The 18504-nt window shown below is 40.6% G+C and overlaps 1 protein-coding gene across 1 annotated transcript in view; it reads right to left on the reverse strand.

The window, feature by feature from the left end:
* BBX (BBX high mobility group box domain containing) overlaps nt 1–18504 on the reverse strand; it is a 142318-nt gene that overhangs the window by 15427 nt on the left and 108387 nt on the right. The window contains 5 exon segments of the mRNA XM_052793782.1: nt 3090–3238; nt 6506–6644; nt 7536–7926; nt 7928–8449; nt 10653–10733. Coding sequence (XP_052649742.1) covers nt 3090–3238; nt 6506–6644; nt 7536–7926; nt 7928–8449; nt 10653–10733 — 1282 coding nt within the window.

Raw genomic sequence — 18504 nt, forward strand, 5'->3', positions numbered from 1 at the left:
ACTGGACATGACAAGCACAATGGAAGGAGTCAGTGGGCACTGACCCACTCATTTTCCACTTAGGGGTAAGAAAACATCCCGGCACTCTTGGCTGTTTGAGTTAGGTAGCAGATCAGGCCTCTTGTAGGTATAGGTTAATGACATTTGACAGAAAATCAATCTGGCACCATTTACTCCAAAATAAAACATATTAAGGCATACGGCCCTAGTTATGGTGGGGGGAGCACCCCAAAACCAATGAACAAAAACATTTCTCCATTTTTATTCATGTAACATCCCGGGGAAGGTTCAGTGTGCAGTACTCCAACCTACTTTCCAGATTTTATATATAATTTCATAGGCACTGATCTGTAGACTGCAAAAATTAAGTACTTATCTGAGAACTGAGAATGCCTGGGAAGTTTATGATCCTGCACATGCTCATTCATAGAAAGCAGGGAATGATTTTAAAGAGTGTTTACTAAACCTACCCCTAGTGATTATTATCTGGTGTTTGGAAACACGCAGAGGCCCCAACTACTAGCAGGCACTATTTGTGCTGGACATCTCTTCTAATTACCTTACAGACAGAGACAACCCCAAGGAAGAGCAAAGCAGCAGAAACAACTCCACATGACACGGTAACGCAGAGCACAGCAGAACAAAGTTAAGGTCTCCTACATCCCAACAGTCACACCCATAAGACTATATTGACCCTTCACGGTTCACACTCATCACACTGCAAGAATAAGATGTTACTTTTGTTTATTCTGATGGTATAAAAAACCATGATAATTCAAAAAACCCAGAACCATTCCAAACCAAGCTCCACCATTTTGAACAATATGCCATTTTCATTTCCTGCAATACTTGCAGAAGCCTGGTATGCAGACCTGTATGCTTAACACCTTTGGAGGTCAGTATTCTCTAAGCATCTTTGGACTCGCCACAGTTCACAGGCAAGCCACAGCATGACAAGGCTGAATGGCCTGTCAGTACACCACAAATTAAATTGAGGATTCAGCTTAATGAATGTTTGGCTCAGTTGGACCAGTTTCCCTATTAAGCTAGTAAGCTTGCTTGCATGCAATTTGGTTCAGGTTGTTTCAAAGCCACAACTCACATCCTAATTTTAAGCATCCGAACAAAATGGAACAAGTTAAAATCGACCCATTGACATGGAATGTTTACTTTTTAGCAATCTTTCTTCTCCAAAAGAAAAATGGTTTGTCGGAAAGTTTTTCAGCTACTTCTTGAGAGCTGAACTTCACTCTCCAGGGAGCTGGAATGACTGACACAAGCTGACAGCTTGCCGGGGTAACTTGAGCAAATTCAACATTGGTTGAAATTAGGAGCAGATATCACTAGCTCTGTCTGGATTTAGTTTGGGGCTGCGGTTAGATGTTCACTACAGAAACAACAGTGTCACTATCAGATATTCCTGCCCTGGGGCTGCTTGTTGCAACCCCACAGCTCAGTCAGTGGAAAAGTTCATGTGACTGTTTACCATCTGCTTCAGTGCAAATCAGCTGGCTTAGTTTAAAGACGCCTTTTTGTCAGCTAGAGGCAAATGCTCTGTAGCCTCCTCCACAGGGCTGTGCCAAAACTACTTATATCAGGCTTGTAACCTGCCTGCAGTTATGCTTCTGACCTTCCCTTCAGGCACGGCCAAATATATTCCAAAGCTCTTTAAGTGATGCAAACAGGGATAAAAATTAAGCTTTTGCATATGAACCTAGCCAAAAGCAGAATGCCATTCTGGGCTACCTGACTTGAGGTAGCATTCTAGCATGCCATTCTCAAACAATGTAGGGCCTGCAAATTTTTTAAACATACAGACACTTGAACAGGTAAATACTGTAGCGAGAAATCCAAGGAGCTGCTATTACAACTTCAACTGCCAGATCACAGTAGATGAAGAGATCTTGTTCCCAACAGATGTTGCTTAATTAACCACTGTATTATCATACTGTAAAGTAATTAATTCATGCTCGTTGAAGAAGTTCTGTCAAATCCATAGCATAAAAAAATGAAAGGCATTTGAAGTCAGAACTCACTTGGTATTAGCAGAAGTCTAATTTTGCAAAAGCGACGCTTCCACGTCTAATTATATAAGTACAAAAATCAATACCAAAATTGGCATGCACTAGAAAAGAACAGCTGCTCTTTCCTGCATACTGTCATGTGTGTAATTTGTGAAGCATTCAAAAGGCATAGATCTAATCCAGGGTCACCTGGTGAAAATAGCCATATTAGATCTGAAAACCTGTCAGTCAGTGGAACTACCATAGTAGCAGAAAAGGAAACCAGCTTCACATTGTGAACTGTGCATAACGAGGATTCTTTTGAGCATCCTTTTGTCTTGTAGAATTACTGGTACGTCATTCCTTCATTTTCTGATCCTTCTGTATGCATGCATCAGTACTTCTGCCACAGTCTAAAAGCAGCTTTCCCTACCACATTCTCACTTCTCTATCACCTCTGTGTCACAGGTTGTCTGTATACAAAACAGCCAAATATGTCATAAGTTTCTCCCTTCAAGAGCATCAGCAACAAAGCTGGGTATGGAATTGGTTTTCCTGTCCTCTAACCTTTTTTATCGTGTCAGGACATTTTTGCTTCAAACTTAGGATAGAGAGTTAGAATCTTGATGAAAAAAAAAATCCAAATGTTTCCTTCAGACACCTCTGGTATCTTATGTTTTAATTTATAGAGCCTAAAATTACAGTGAAATGTAAACTGGCATAAAACTACATTTTGAAAAATGTCAAAATGTAACCTTTTGATCGTCTGCCATTTTTTCCCCATTTTCTCCTGGCAAAACTCGTCAAATTCACTTACCTCACAAATATTCATGTTTTTGATAAATTTGCTTGCTATGAGGAATATATTTCATGTACAAACTCTAACCAGTTCTACTCCGCATGAAAATCAGGAGTGAAGATTGCAGCCTGAAAACTAACCCAGGTGAGAACCAACTAACTTCAGTGCTAGAAAAATATTTTCGACTTCACACTTTTCACAAATAACAGTAAAGTAAGAACGTATAAATTCCTGCGCTTGTCATAGCATTGTTGTTGCTTAAGAATGTATTGCACATGGTAATTTACCTTTGTTGGATTTTGGTTGTTCGGATGAGCCGCTTCCAACCTTTCTCTTTTTCCTCGGAACAGCTGAATTTTTCCTGTCAAAGGTAATAGGACTGTATTGAGGAAGGCTGTTGAATTTCTTTTCAAATTCTTCTTCCAACTTTGCTAAGCTAAAGGGGAAACAAAATCAATCAAATTAAATGTAACTCTGTTTCTGGAGAAAAAATATTGTTTAGGAGCATGTGTGCGTATATACATACCTATCTATATAGAGAGAGTGGGAAAGAGATAAGTGCACGCACACTGTAAACACCAAACTAGTATATACTAATCCAAACTTGGGATGAGAATGTACACTCCAGCTTCTGCATTTGTAATCCAGTACAAATTGATTACATTAATTGCACATATTAAAATTAGAAAAAAGAAATAAATCAGCATCATACTGGTGACATTTAGTTCTGCTGCACAGATTCATAAAGGACATTTGTCTGTTTTGTGAGGGGAATGAAAAAAAGACAATAAAACCAATAAATAAACAAACCAATAAAATAACTTCACATAAAAGTTCTTACACCAGAATGAAAACAACAATTCAAACCAGAAGAAAATGTCAAACTATTCAATCTTCTGGGGATATTCTAAAACCTGATGCTTTGGGAATTAGCTTTGTATTTGTTCTGGGGGATTATATTTTCTCCTCTCATATTTTATTTGTTGCAAGATGAAAAATGCAACTAGCTCATGCTTTCATGAAACCTGACATCCCTCATACTTCAGACCAACCTGAATGACTGTAACTAGGTTGCCTACAACTCAAGAAATTCACATACATGGTATTGTTTTTCCTAATAGCCAGATGAAAACAAACCACTCTAACAGGATGGTATGGCATAGCATTTCTGGCTGTAATGACTACGCTGGCTTGCATAAGCACTCTGTTCCAGCAAATTTTTGCAGCCAGGCAGGAGAATAGGAAAGAATTGTATTTTAATAAAAGGCAGTGTGCACAGCTGGGCAGATTATAAATAGCACTGTCAATGATGGGGGAGCAATGACATTTTCTACTCGTATTTAATTGTTTGCTATGGAAAACCTGAACTTGACAAAAGTTGGCATAACTGTTGGAGGGATGGCCCTTACACACTGTACGCTTGGAAGTATCACAAGAAACATGGCATTTTTCTTTCCTCTCTGAAGCAGCACTTCAAACAAATTGCATTCTGAAAGCTTTGCTACACACAATGATACCTCATTTTATCTCTGTAATCATTACTTCTTTCAGTAAGCAATCTTCCATCTTAAAATACAGCTTCGGCTCTTGGCAGACTGCATGCATGGTGGGGTTGGTTTGGTTTGTTGCGGTATTTTTTTTGTGTGCATGTGTGCAGGTTTTGTTTTGTTTTTAAATCACAAAGATACCTGACATTAGTCGTGCTCAGCACTGCTACTTTCTCTTCCATGCGGATGTTCCCTGACAACCACAAAACAAGCTGATTTTCTGCTCTGACAGCTGTCATGCAATTCCATCCTCTGCCCCAGCTCCTATCCCGCTGCCTGCTGCCACCTGCCCCAAGGGCATATGAAGGGCTGCAGCTCTAATTGGGAAGGTCCAACCCTGAAAGCAGTCGAGCTGCCATCCTGGCTAGTAATTTATAGCTTGTGCGACATGGAGGCAGCGGAGGGTGCTGCTATCACTATGTCAGCGATTCATTATTTAAAAAAAAAAAAAAAAAAAAAATCGTTCACATTGTCATGAATTTTCAGAGCATCTCACAAGCCTGGTTAGACACATGTAGCTGAGCTGAGGTCTTCGAGCTGTACAGCCTAGTCCTGCCAGGAGATACACGCAGGCAGAGCACTGCTCGGCAATGGAGTGGGCTGCACGTGGAGCACAAAGCACACCTGGCAGGGACCACCGGGGAAGTGTGGGCAGCTACGGATGGAGGAGGTAAGAGGACGTGGAGAGAAAGACATCATTCCAAAGGGGTGAGGACCCTCCCCCCTACACACTTACACAAGAGGAGGCTGAAAGGTGATTCTGAAGGGAGCAGAAGGAGTTAAGAGGAGCAGGTAGAGGTAAAACCAGCTCTTCAAGTAGCCAGAAGATCAGGTATGGCAATGAACAGGGAAACGGATACCTTCTCCAGCACTTGCGCTCCACAAATTACCGATTCTGCCTTTACAGAATTCACTAAGTAATACTCATTAATGACACGACTGAATAAAGAAGCAAGATTGGTGAGTATGTATTTTCCCCATCCAGCCAGCTAATGATGGTAGAACAGTATTTGTCAAATGAATTAACCATTTACACAATTTTCCTAGCTACTTTGAATAAACCATTTGTAACTACAGGGGTTTTTTGGCTAGGAGATACATTCAGTTTTCACGCCATTAGGTGTGAGAAGTTTTCAAGCTTTCAATTTAAATTTAAAAAATATTTAGAAAACTTACATACAATGCACTAAAAATACAAGAAGTGTTCCATTAATTTTTCTTGACTATTCCAAGCAAGCAAGACTTGGAGATTTTCATCAATTTAGTATCTTTGTTGTAAAGTGAGCTGCAGCTAAATTTCCCATAGGCTAGGTTATAGGAAAGGCTACCACAAGCCTGCACAGAAGAAACATATTACAATTTTAAGCAGGAAGTGTGGAAAATCTACTCCTTTTTAATTCATTTTCACTCTCTGAATTCAGATAATTAGGAGTCTTCAAGAATTTGCAAGTAAGTATGAATGGCTAAGCAGATTTAACAACTATGCCTGCAGTTAAACAGATCTGCAATACTCTGACAAAAATTGTTATTCATATAATAGAATAGTAATTCTGTGTGGCCTCGCTAAATTTTAATGCATTTGTAATCATTAGTTATTCTTCTGATATATTTAATTTCTTCAGGGTGTACATGAACAGTTTAAATATCTTGTCTCTACAATGGAAAAATGATCTATTTATCATAATTATTTGCCAATATTAGAACATTGTTTACTCTTCCTCTGTAAGCAATCTCTCCAAGAGGGCAAAGAGTTCTATTCTTTCTAGTCTAATTCTGCTTATGATGACTGAACACCTACATAGAACTTTAAATACTGCTCGCGAAGTGCTCTGAAAATATAAGTAATCCTCTTCACCACCTCTTGAGCAGGTAAATATTGCACTTTGTTTTTTTCAGAGGTGAGCAAATAATTTCTTTCAAATCTGTTTACAGTAGTGTAAACCAGGAAAGATCTCAAAGGAATTACTTTGGTATATAAACAACAGGTATCTAGAGCATGACTCATCCCAGCAGGTTTTGTTATTTTCAAGAATTCTGTCTAATTGTGCTTATTTGGGTGTTGGATGCAGTTCACTTGGCTGCAACGAGGATGATTCACTCTTAAGTTACCAGGCTGACCTAACTAAAACTTTGAACCGTGTTAAGCTGCAACTTACCCGAAAACAAACTCTTCCTTTGGCTTAGGCTTTTTCAGTTTTTTGTTCCCACTTGTCCCACTTTGGGAAAAAGCCCAGTTTTCCTCATTCCAGCATCCTTCATGATCTGAGGAGTTGCCTTTTCCTGAGCTTCTTTTTCCTGGGATGAAGGCAGAAAATTGTTTCTCATCTTTAGAAAAATGTGCTAAAACAAAGTGGGCTCAGAAGGAACTGGTGTACCCATTCAGTACTGCAACTTATGGTGCTTGACCTTCTTGAAGGGTATTTATTTATTTTAGGCTGGATAATGATGATATTGGCAACGATTTCCTCCTCCTCACCCCCCACCCCCATCCCAGTTTTTATACTACCTCTAAAGTCAGGATCTCTCGAGGTATAAAGGAGCAGAAAGAGATTACTAGATTCAGAGTAATAAACTTCCCTAAATTACAAACATATTTTTCTTCTCTGACTGTTCTATTTACACATGTAAGTCTACTAATCGGAAAAATACATTTCAAGACATCTCACTGAAAGCTTCCAGAAATTATCTCAAATTCATCCTTCCACAAGGTAAAGGGTTCTCGCTCACCACCTACAGCAAAACTAACAATCAAAGCAAAAGCACAACACATTTGCCTCTTGTAGGACTGAGAACTATGCTCACAACCACAAGAGTTGTTTATATAGAAACAAGCTAATTGTTCAGTGTTACATACAACACAAGTCCTGCATACATCTATCAGCAGGCTGACAAATTAACCAGCAAAGCCTTTGGCCAAAAAGCTAAATCTCAGATCATAAAAAGACGAAAAGGGACAGGTTAAGAGTTTGTGAGGTAAGTAGGAACACAGATGGCAGGACTCCAGACCATCTGCCCTGGACCATGGAGTCCATCCCCTCCACCTGCCCCAAGCATCTCAGGTGACCAGACACAGCATTCCCATCACACACTGCTCAAACTCCAGCTTAAACAAGGACTTTTGTTTTTCCTCCCACTCCAGGCAGGCTTTTGCGGTCCATGCTGTAAATGAAACTCAAAGCCACCCACCTCTGTCCACGTTAGCGCGCAGAGATGTAAGCATGCCCTCTGACACCAGAGTTTTATAAAGAGCACCTTTGCAAGATCTCTCCGATTTCCTGGAGCCACAGGTTTCTATCTTTTTAACACAGTCATTGTCCTCAGTTTTGACCTGTCCTGGTAAGCTTTGGGGTACCACCTCCTCTGTTGGGGTCAGTGGTTCCACTTTAATGTTATCAGAAGCCTCACATGGTACTTCCTTGCTGGCTGCAATAGTAAGGAAATCAGGAGGCTTTGATTCTTTGGTGGTCTCCGTGGGTTTCTCCTTTGATGTTTTCTTCTCTTTTGATTTCACTTTTTTCTTTGGTGATTTTGTATCCAACACGCTTCCCTTCACATTTGAGACAGGGCGGTTTTTTTTTGCGGGGAGCTTCTGCGAGTCTCTCAGCACCCCAGTCCCCCTTTGCAACGGCTTCAATTGTATACATTACACTTTCAATGTCTGACTCTGAGGACTGCCTCTTTTGTTTCTTGGGGGTGGATTTTTCATTTGTGTGCCGGTCCAGCTTACTTTTTTTCTTTTTCTTCTTGATCTTTTCTGGCTTTAGCCCAAGGATATTCATGTCAGCCATTGAAAGCTCTGGAGAACAGCACATGTGATCCTTTGTGTTATCATTTCTCTCAAAAGGACTGCTCTCCATTGCAAGACTAGTAAAATCTCTGCATTTGGCAGTTTCTGATTCCTCAGCTTTTGTCTCATCCCGGTTTTGCATTTTCTCCATCTCTGATTGTTCTACTTTTCCTTTACAGGAGTCTTCTGTTGTTGTTTTCTCCAGTTCTTCTACTTCCATTTCTTCTGGAACTTCCCCTCCCACATCTTCCGGTGCTTCCACTTTTGTTTTCCCAGGTTCTTTCACTTTTACTCCTTCTGAAGCAAGGCACATCTAAAACAAGTTTAAAAACAGTGCGATGAAACAAACACCAACTATTAACATTACTTACCTATATTAACAGGAGCATTACACAGGGAATCTCTCTGGCATCTTAGTTCAGGAAAGCAAACTATGCTAAAAGAACAGTACTGAAAAATACGTTGAAGCCCTACTGAAACTGATGCGACGTGATGATAGCTGAGCAGTAGAATAAGGCTGGCGCGTTCTACCGCTCTAATAGAAAGAGACTCCAACTGATCTCAGTGGTGTTTCTGTGATCCTTTAAGTGCCTTTTTTATAACCTGGAAACCCACTGCTAGATTGATTTTCAGAATACCTCAAATGCAACGGAACAATACAGTATCTCTCACTATTACCACAGACACGTTACTTGAAATCTCATATCCATAACCCCTTCAACTCCCAAATGTCCCTATATAATTCTTTCCTCCATTTTCCAAATGGCCCTGAAGGAGGGGGGGGAGAAAGTTAACTGAATGTCAGTAATTGAGATTATTTTCTTTTACTTGAATGTGCAAAATAATTTGGAAGGTAGTAAAAAAGCCTTCCAAATCTTTCTTCTCATGTCACAGACTTATTTTGCAAAGAACTGCAAAGCAGCAGTGGTTGCCATGGTTATCTCCTCCTGAAGATAACATTAATGGAAACCAAAACCCTCATACTGTCTGAGGAACAGCAATATTAAAAAAAAAGAGCTGTAAAAAGGTCCTTAAACTGCCATGTTCCTGCAGCACTGACTTGGGAGATCCTCTTGGTTTTGGATCACCTGTAAGCTACACCGACACTGCTACACAGCGTAGTCCTTCACAGCACCAAGCAATTGCGCTTGGGAAGACATGCTTTCTTCTTCTTACTCTCCCCCTCAAAGCCCCCAAGCTGAATTCCCAGTGTTATTTTGTTTTTAAAATGAATGTCAACAAAACAGCCACCTGGAGCAAAACCAGATGGAAGAGGCTTGCTTTGAACTAGATATCAGGAGCTTCCCTATCCTGCAGCTCAGCCCACAGGCCATGTGGTCAGTATGGATGTACCCTCCAGATCACTGGGTTCTCTTTAGGTCAATTTTAGATTTCTCAAATCAGTAAGGCATTTTTTCCTTGCAAAATAGAAATATCTTACACCAATATACGTATGAGTCTAACACCAATGATAGAATGCTTTGTAGTAAGTTTCTGAAATTCTTGCTGCACAGGGTAGAAACTCCTGATCTGGTTCAGGTCAAGCTAGGTTGAGCACTGGAAACAACGAAGCTTGGGCAGCATAGCGTCTATTAGGAAGCAGGTTAAATTACACAGAGGAGAACCCCACAACTATGCTCAAGTGGGTTCTTGGTACTTCTGTGACATTTTACTGCACTGCAATGTAAACACAGCCTGTGATTTTCAAAAGCTAAGGATCAATCTTTAAAATGCAACTCATTGGACAGTAATAATATTTTGTGAATTCAACACGCACACCCCTCGCCAATGGATTTTTTTTTTTTTCTTTATACCTTTGCTTCTTCTGCAGTAGCAAATAGTACAGAGGGCCACAGATGTGGCTACAAAAAAGTGACTTCTGTTTTGTGATCTCTAAATAAACTTGCAATTCACAGTCTTTAAGATTGGGAAAGCTTAAAAAAAGAAAAAGCTTAGAAATAGAAGAAATACAACATTTCAATATGAGGCCATTGGTTTTAACTGTTCCCAGAAAGAGATCTGCTGAGAGTATAATAGCAGAGTTTCTACAGAAGTTACTGACCCCACTTCAAAAAACGGTAGGCATGAAAAGCAAGAATAAATGAAAGCAACTAATGACCCTTAACAGCAATTTGTAACGGCAATGCCCTAATCTGAGTTAACAGACTAATCCAGCCCTCTCAACTCCTTGTGCCCTCCGGCTAAACCAAACAGTCAAAACCCCAAACCCTAAAACAAGGAATTGAAACAATTTCAACTGTGATTGGAAAGTCCCTTTTGCCACCAGGGACTGGTACTTCTCAGATGCAGCACACTCTTAGAAATCTCCAAGTTGATGGCTAGTCTGGGGAAATCTTGACTTACGGCACCCAAGCCACAATAATTTATGCTTCTATAAGCAACAGCGTAATTGTAACTGTAGCACTGTTCTGTCTTCCAGACTATGGGAATCAACATCATTAACTTCTCCACCCCACTGCACCTGTGGTAATTAGTCACCGGTGTTTTAATATTACCTCTGCCAGCTGAAATAATGCTGATGTTCCACACTGTTTTGTTAAATCAGAAGGACCTGAATGGGATGTACGTGAAGAAATCTAAAGAAAAAACAGAGGGGGATCAAAAAAACCCAACATTCTTTTACCAGCACAATTCTTTTATGTTTACCACACAGCTTTTGAATGGATTGTTTCCTCCCTCTTCCCAAAATTCATTCGTAAGATTATATATTGAAAAAGAAGTGCAGACCTGTGCATGCTGTTATAAATAAAACCCTGCTCCACAACTGCTCCGGTGGTTCATACCACTGGACACCAAAAGGTATTTGCAGATTTGGGGATCTGCTTGTCAGGACTCCCTTTGAAGAGTACGATGAACTGAAGCACATGCTCTCTCACACAGGAACAGACTCCAGCGGCTAAACACGAAATCTACACCAGGATGCAACCCAGCTGGTGGTGTTTTTGAAAGCTTAGTTGGACATTTGATTGCAAAATCATTTCATTGTCATAGCTTAAGAAGGTTACTCCTGCCAGGCTATGGCACTGCCTGTTGGTGTCCTATAGGACATAGAAAAGGGATGCTATGAAACCGAAGTGAAGTAGGAGCCCTTAAGCCTTCGGTAACCTTTACTAGTCCTCAGACTATGGGAGGCTGTCTGGCAAGCAGGTAGCTGATTATTCTGCAGAATCTTTTTCCTGTATCAGGCCATGATCCTCTTCAATACTTTAGAGTGGTTTGTATCAGTTTTAAGCTAGGTGCAAAGAAATGATCTTTTTCTAAACAAATTAAAAGCATCAGTCTCAGGATTGGCCACTAGTATGAAGAAGAAAATGTTCTGGTTTTAAGGACATATCCCATAATCTCTCATCAGGCTTGCAGGTTTCTTATACTTGCTTCCTTAGAAACAGGCGGAGTTCTAGGGACTGGGGAACTAAAGTGATTACAACTTTTTAGCTCTCCCTATCTCCCCAAACTCAAGTTTTCATTGCTGTCAACCAACATGGGCCCACAAAGTCGATTTTGCAGAAATCAACCCATCACTGCCGTAAAGGAAATAAACAAAAAAGGTTAACAATGCTATCTCTTTGTCTCCTGGAAGCTGCAGCTCTTCGCAGCATTTCCCAAGCTCTGACCACTACAGCTCAAGTCTCCAAACGTCGCTTACAGCCAAGCGTTCTTAGTGCTGTTAGCCCTCTGCGGCAGAAGTGGCCTCCTTGCCTTGCGGAGGTGACGCGCACCCCCACCACTGCCTCCCTTCACGCTCATGCCTCTGCGCTGATGGCTAAAGACAAAGCATGCGTTTAGGCACAGCAAGAGACTCAGCAGAGCCGATCAGCAACAGCCTCCCAGGCTTCAGACTGCAGAGCAACTGCTCCAACCATTTTTAGAAACTTAGAAATTCTCAGAATTTTTTAGAAAATAATTTAACCCACTTCTGCATTTTATTTTACCACCATCTGTGAAATACTGTGAAATATCAAAAAGGCAGGCATAGGGAAGAGGGGAAAAAAAAAAAAAAGAAGATAAAATTGGTTAATCCACATAGCAGAGAGACGAAGGAGCAGCAGAGCAGTGTGGTGTGCTGAAGCAGACAGGCTCCCACACACCAGACCCCTGCCATGCCAGCAGCATGGAGAGCGCAGTCCAGTCCCCTCCAGTGCACAGCATCTGTGGTTTGGAGTTACAGCGGCATGGCACAGATGCCTGCCAAAGGAACTTGCAAACCTAAGACACCCTCAAGGTGATAATGAACACAGTTTATTTGGGATGCTCCAAACCAGGTCCTGAACTGCTGTCTGAAAACTTAAGCCGAATTTCTCACATTTTATTTATCCAATTACAATCCAACATTATGGAGAACTCCAAAACTGGGAGGAAAAAAAAACAAACCACCAATAGCACTGATGTCCTACAAGTGCTAGAGACAAGGAGAATGTGTTTAGCACATCTGTCATGCTTTTCTCAGTTTGAGTCAGAGCCTTTAACATTCATTTTGTAGGAATCCATCTGAGCAATCACTGAGAGAGAGATCATGGAAACCTGTCCAACATGCAAACATCACGCTGCCAGACTTAGCTTCACTTTTCTGCACTCTTGTGGACAAGCACCTGTCCTTCCCCCAAATGCAAGCTTCACAGTCACATCACAACTTTAAATGCTGACTTCTGAAAGTCAGGCTGCACTCAGCAACAGCCTTACCCCAGAACAGCACTATTCAAAGCCTGCTGCTGTCCTGTAGGAGTACACCTCAAAAACTTCTGGTGTCCCTGACTAAATACTACCACCCTTTCTGCCGTCCCAGGGCTACAAGAGTCAAATGCCCTTACGGATCACTGATCACAGTTAGGTATAATCACTCTTGCATAGGCACTGCTGACAACATAGCGTACACCCACAAACTCTACTACTGCCATGGACTGCCTGTAGGGTAAGGCAGGTTTTCTTCCACTCATCTAAGTTCCTGTAAAGTCAAAGAGTAGCATTACTATCCGTGGAACAAGGCACAAAATATTTTTATTTCAGTGCTTTCAATCTCTGTCTTTTTTTCCCTCCAAGACGGATTAACCTCACCAGCAAGAATATATGGCTGGATGCCACTAGATGGGATCCAGAGAACCATTTTCCTCACTGAAACAGGATGTGATTTTGAAAAAAAAGCAAACAAACCAAAAAACCCGCACCAAAGCAAAAAAAGCGTATGAGTAAGGTGCTAGCATCCTCCCTTATTTACCTGGAATACTGCATGTATTTTCATCTTTCAATCATCAAGAAGAGTAGTATTTGCACCCCAAGCCTCAAAGGTTTTTGGGCGATTCATCCATATCAAAGAGGAGACCTCTACAAGATTATATTTAAGAATCACAGAGAATTTCTAGGACTTTTGGGAAACCTGACCTAGTATTCTTAACTGCTGCTGACAGCTGCCAGTTTCAGAACTTAATACACTGCTTCAACTTCCAACTCTACATACAGATTCCTCAAAGTCTACTTTTCCTTTCTTATTCTTGGTCTCCAACTCAGCAATGCACCTTCCAGTGCTTATAACCAAAGCTTTACTTTTTGAATCCTGGTATCCAGCTCCTCATGAAGACGAATGCCATTGTCTCGTCTTTGCTATTGTCCTGAGCATTGTTTTTATTATGGTTATAAGGCTAATTTTCTAAAAAGAAGCATAACTTTTTCTGTGCTGTCTCCAAGAAACTATGCACATTAACAAGTGTATAAGGAAAAGCCAGGTCCCTGGGGCCACTGCCACTGCCTAATTCTCTTGCTATTCCGTTATTTACTAATTTATGCATCTGGAAATACCAAATTTGATACTAGAGCAGACCTTACACAATTCATACTTTTGGGGGGAAAAGATGCACACATCTTCCCATCGTGACGCTAATCGGTATAACTTTACCTCTGCCAACTGGAAGAGTGCCGACTTCCCACAGTGCTTTACAGGCTCAGTACTTGACAATTGGGAAATATTTGATAAGATCTAGGTTTTAAATGAACAGAGGAGAAAATATTTCAGTAGCACACAGGGAAGACAGAAAGGAAGGGTGAAAAAGAAGCAAAAAATTAAGGAGTTAGTTAAATCAGCTACTTTTAGATCTTTCTGGCAGAAGGCCCTACTTGAGAGAAGCAATCCCATCCAAGAAACACTTAACAGGCATTTAGAAGTCAGCAGGATACAAGCAAATACAGAATTTCTTCCTTAGATTAGGCTCATGGATTGTCTTCTACATTTGTATTGTCCACAGCTAATAGTCTATCATGCCCAGTGTTCTATGTGACTAAGCGAACAACACATACCAGTTGCTTAAAAACATGAACTCTGGTGGTCAAGGTTAAATAAAATTCTCCTGGCAAGCCTGGGCAGCATTTCCCATTTGGTTAGATATAGAAGAGGACCATTTGTCCTCACATGCACTGCTTGTTTCACTTTCTTTAGTTAGAAAAAAGAAGTAAGACCTTGAGTCTGGACATCAAATCTAGCCTTCTAAACAGATGTTGGTGTGCCAGCACCAGCACTCAGTAAATAACTACACCGCACTTCAGGGAATTGCTTTCACAGCTAATTTTTTTCTGACCTGCTTCCAAGTGCAGCATTATGAGTTCACCAACACAAGAATTAATCATTATTTCTCATAGTTGATCTTTTTTGGCATGGCATTACATGGTAGTATTTGACCTGGAAGTCTTGAAAAGCCCTAAGATTAGGGGAAGACCACCAGTGTGGCATCCGCCTCACCACAAAAAACATGCTTATGACCATGATCTTTCAGATGCAAAAATTATCAGCTTAGCCTTTCTCTTTATATTTAATGTCTTTCTTTTGAACTAGATTATTTGAAGAGTTTACTTTTTAATTGTGAAGGAGATTCATTACACCACCCCACCACACGCCCCCCTGCCAAAATCCAGGACATCCATTTTACTGCAAGCTGTTTAAAATATGGTGAATAATATTTGAATGTGGATTACTAATAATTTTTAATATTAAACTAAAATAATTCAAAATCCTAGTTTTGCTTTGAGACAGTTCAGTGAACCTGCTCAGGACCCACTGCAGCAAGTGATATTGTACGCTGCACTTTGCACAAAGAGGGCCTCAACTCTTTATCTTTCTACCATAATAAATTCTCAGCTCTTAATGATTTTTTCAGTGCAATATGAATGGCAGAAAAGGGACGGAAAAACACCCACACACTGAAGTATAACCTGAGCACATGCAGGCATATCTTGCCTCCTGATGCACAATGTGAAGAAAGAGTAAAGAATTTCATTTTGACAAGGGAATGGGTGCTCCTAACAAAATGCAAGCGAGATCCCTGTAATACTAATAGAAAGAGTGGAAGGCAACATTTCACTTCAGCAAAAAAATCCTCTTCATAGTCAAGAAAACAAACTGCAAGAGACATAAATGTAGAACTCATTCTGCCGAAGCTGCTGGCCAAACATCAGAAATAAGAGGATGGCTGATCAGTTGGGTCTCAGTGAGATTACAGATCTCATTCCCTGTCTTAACACCATCTTCCAGTTTTAATTATAAAAAATCAGAACCTGCAGTACTACAACCACAAATAGCCCCTTCTTATGTAGAGGTTTAATCTGAGGATCATTAGGATCAAGTTATTACCTTTTATTACAATGCAGGTCAGCATTTTAGCCACTATATTACATTCTAGTTTGCATAAGAAGCATGTGCTATGGTACATGCCACTTTTTCATCTCCCTCCTAGAATAGGCATTTCATTTCAACACAGATATTTAATCATTTCAGTATACAGGCAAACAGCAAATATATTTGTCTATTTTACATGACAGCTTTACCTGGGAAGATTACAGCTTTACCTAAGGGAAGGCTGGAAGAGAAGATACTGACTAGCTCTCACAGTCCCAATTTCAAGGCATTTTGACTGAAAGTTTTGGATTCAAACCTTCTGTTCAGCACAGAAATAAACAGAAAGGGTTGCCCGCAAGCCTGCCCAAAGTGAGTATGTGAGAAGGCAGCAGGGACAAAATCATCCTCAGGCATGCAAATTTCTTAAATGACAGTAACCTACTGGACTAGCAAAGAAAACTCCACCTTGTTGCATCCTGTATGAGATTGTTTTTTTGATTAAATCACCTAAAGAAAAACTTCAGAAAAGCAGCTGAACACTTTGGGTGTTTTGGCTTCTTATTGTTTTTCAGATGGTTAAACTAGCAATTTTATTGCTTTCACTCTCCGGAAGCATTTTCTTTGTTTAGTAACAGATGAGAGTTTAGCTAAGTAAGTCTAAGAGGTACTCTTGTTTCTTCTCAACAAAGCAGTCATCGCCATCTGTTCGCGTTTGCCAAACACACATCCAGAAAGGCCAAGAGAGCAAGGGGTCCCATCTGCTCTGCTTCCCTCACATGGCAAGGAGGATGACAGCAACCAGTCCATGTGAGCAGACAGCTTGCAAACAGCCACCACGCTAAGGAACACAGCCCACTGCTCAGAAATCACTGGCCTATATAACGTCTTTCCATAAAGGTACAAATGAGAAGGACAAAAGTAGGACCAAGTACTTGCAAGATCAGAGCAGAACAAGAAAGCCAAGAGCGTAACTTGGCAACACGCCAAATTTCAAAAAGCTCTTAGGAGGACATCACATCATCTTTGAAGACCTCCAAGGTGCTTGCCCGTGCATCTGCAGGACCCAACAAAGTCCTAGTCCTGGGATTTTCATCATCTCTGGAAGTCACTGGGCAGGCCTCATTAGCCATATCCTCAACAGCTTTAATTGACGACTACAGCACTTTGGACAGACACCCAGATGAAAGGCTAACTGAGGCTGTAAAGATGAGAAGAATCCCATGCTACATCTACATATAACAAGCTGTTTCTGAGTGACAGGGGACTCGTACTCCTGGGGTAAAGGTGTCCATTTTAAATGACAAATCTACTCAATGGGATCGCTGTCTTCACAAAGAGGCACTCTTACTCACCCTGTCGCAAAGGCGGTGCAGAGAGAGGGAACATATGAGGAACACCCAGCCAGAACCAAAACTGAGCTGGGATGGCTGCCAAAAGTCTCCAGGCACATCAGAGCACAGCACACTTCACATTTCTTCACAGGTCTACTTGGCTACTGGCTAAATAACTACTTTCTCTCCCTCTCATTTTTCTTTTGTAGCACTGTACGCTGCTGACAGCAGCCTACTGCAAATTGCTTACTATAATTTAGCTTACTAAATGCATTAATGTGCTCATATAGACAGGACCCAGTAAGAAGTGGCACAGTAAGGAACGGGATTTTTGCCAAACTTGACAAAGACACCCTGTGCAAATGAAAGCCCTTATATTTGAAAGGGCACAAGCAGCTTTAACAGCGGGGGCAGAAAGCTTAAAGAGGTTCTGTAGCACGCTCAATACTTTTCCCTGGAACAACCCAAACGAAATCAGGTTGCAATCTTAAAAAAATGCCATTGCTATATTGCTATAGATAAAACATGATGTTAGTCACTGCCATTAAGGTTTCACAACAACAGTATAACACAGGAGGAATAACCATGGCCAACAAGGTGGGTGTTTTTGGTGGGGTTTTGTTTGTTTGTTTGTTTTGTGGGTTTTTTTTTGTTTAGTTGGGTTTTTTTTTTCTTTTCCAGATTTCTGTCCCTTATTTCCAGACACTGAAAAAACACAACCAAAAAATACCCCCCCCTCCAGAGTGCACACATGTTTTAATGTTTTTACAAGAAAAAGAGATTAACCTTGACTTTAAAACTGCCCTCACCAGTTTCTAATTAACTTTCTAAGCACCTCTTCAACCTAACATTTGATGATTCATACATGCACTCCAATGTGCCAAATGAGCTGGCTCAGCGTAGTGGTATGCAATTCAATGCACTGTCACATCCATATGACAATTTTCACGTCTGTCATTTTGTTGTTTGTTCAATTAGGAGAGGAAATGATTTTAGGTTCTGTGAAACTTTGACAGTATGGCTAAGTCAGGTTTTACATGACAATTTGAAAATGCTGTACTAAAGGCAGTTCATACCCTGTTCAACTCCGCAGATATCTTAAAATTACTGTTTAATTAAAACGTAAGATGGCTAAGATTTTGGAAACTAAGTTAACAGATTCACTCGTGCAATATTTTGCAATAAAATTCACAAGAAATGTTCTCCAACTTATATCTTTTACTTGGTTTAAAAGGTTGGCTTCAGCACATGGCTTCATCGTGCTCAATTCCACTAATTTCCTCAAAAGAGCTTTCCAAATTTACTTGTAACTTTAAAAAAAGGTGGCACATATGAAAACATCTTCATGATTAGAGATATTAACTCTACTGTATCTTTCACAGGGGTATTTGTAGTCAGGTATTTTATGGCACCTGAATC

Source organism: Harpia harpyja, chromosome 8, assembly GCF_026419915.1.
Source record: "Harpia harpyja isolate bHarHar1 chromosome 8, bHarHar1 primary haplotype, whole genome shotgun sequence".
NCBI classification, from domain to species: domain Eukaryota; kingdom Metazoa; phylum Chordata; class Aves; order Accipitriformes; family Accipitridae; genus Harpia; species Harpia harpyja.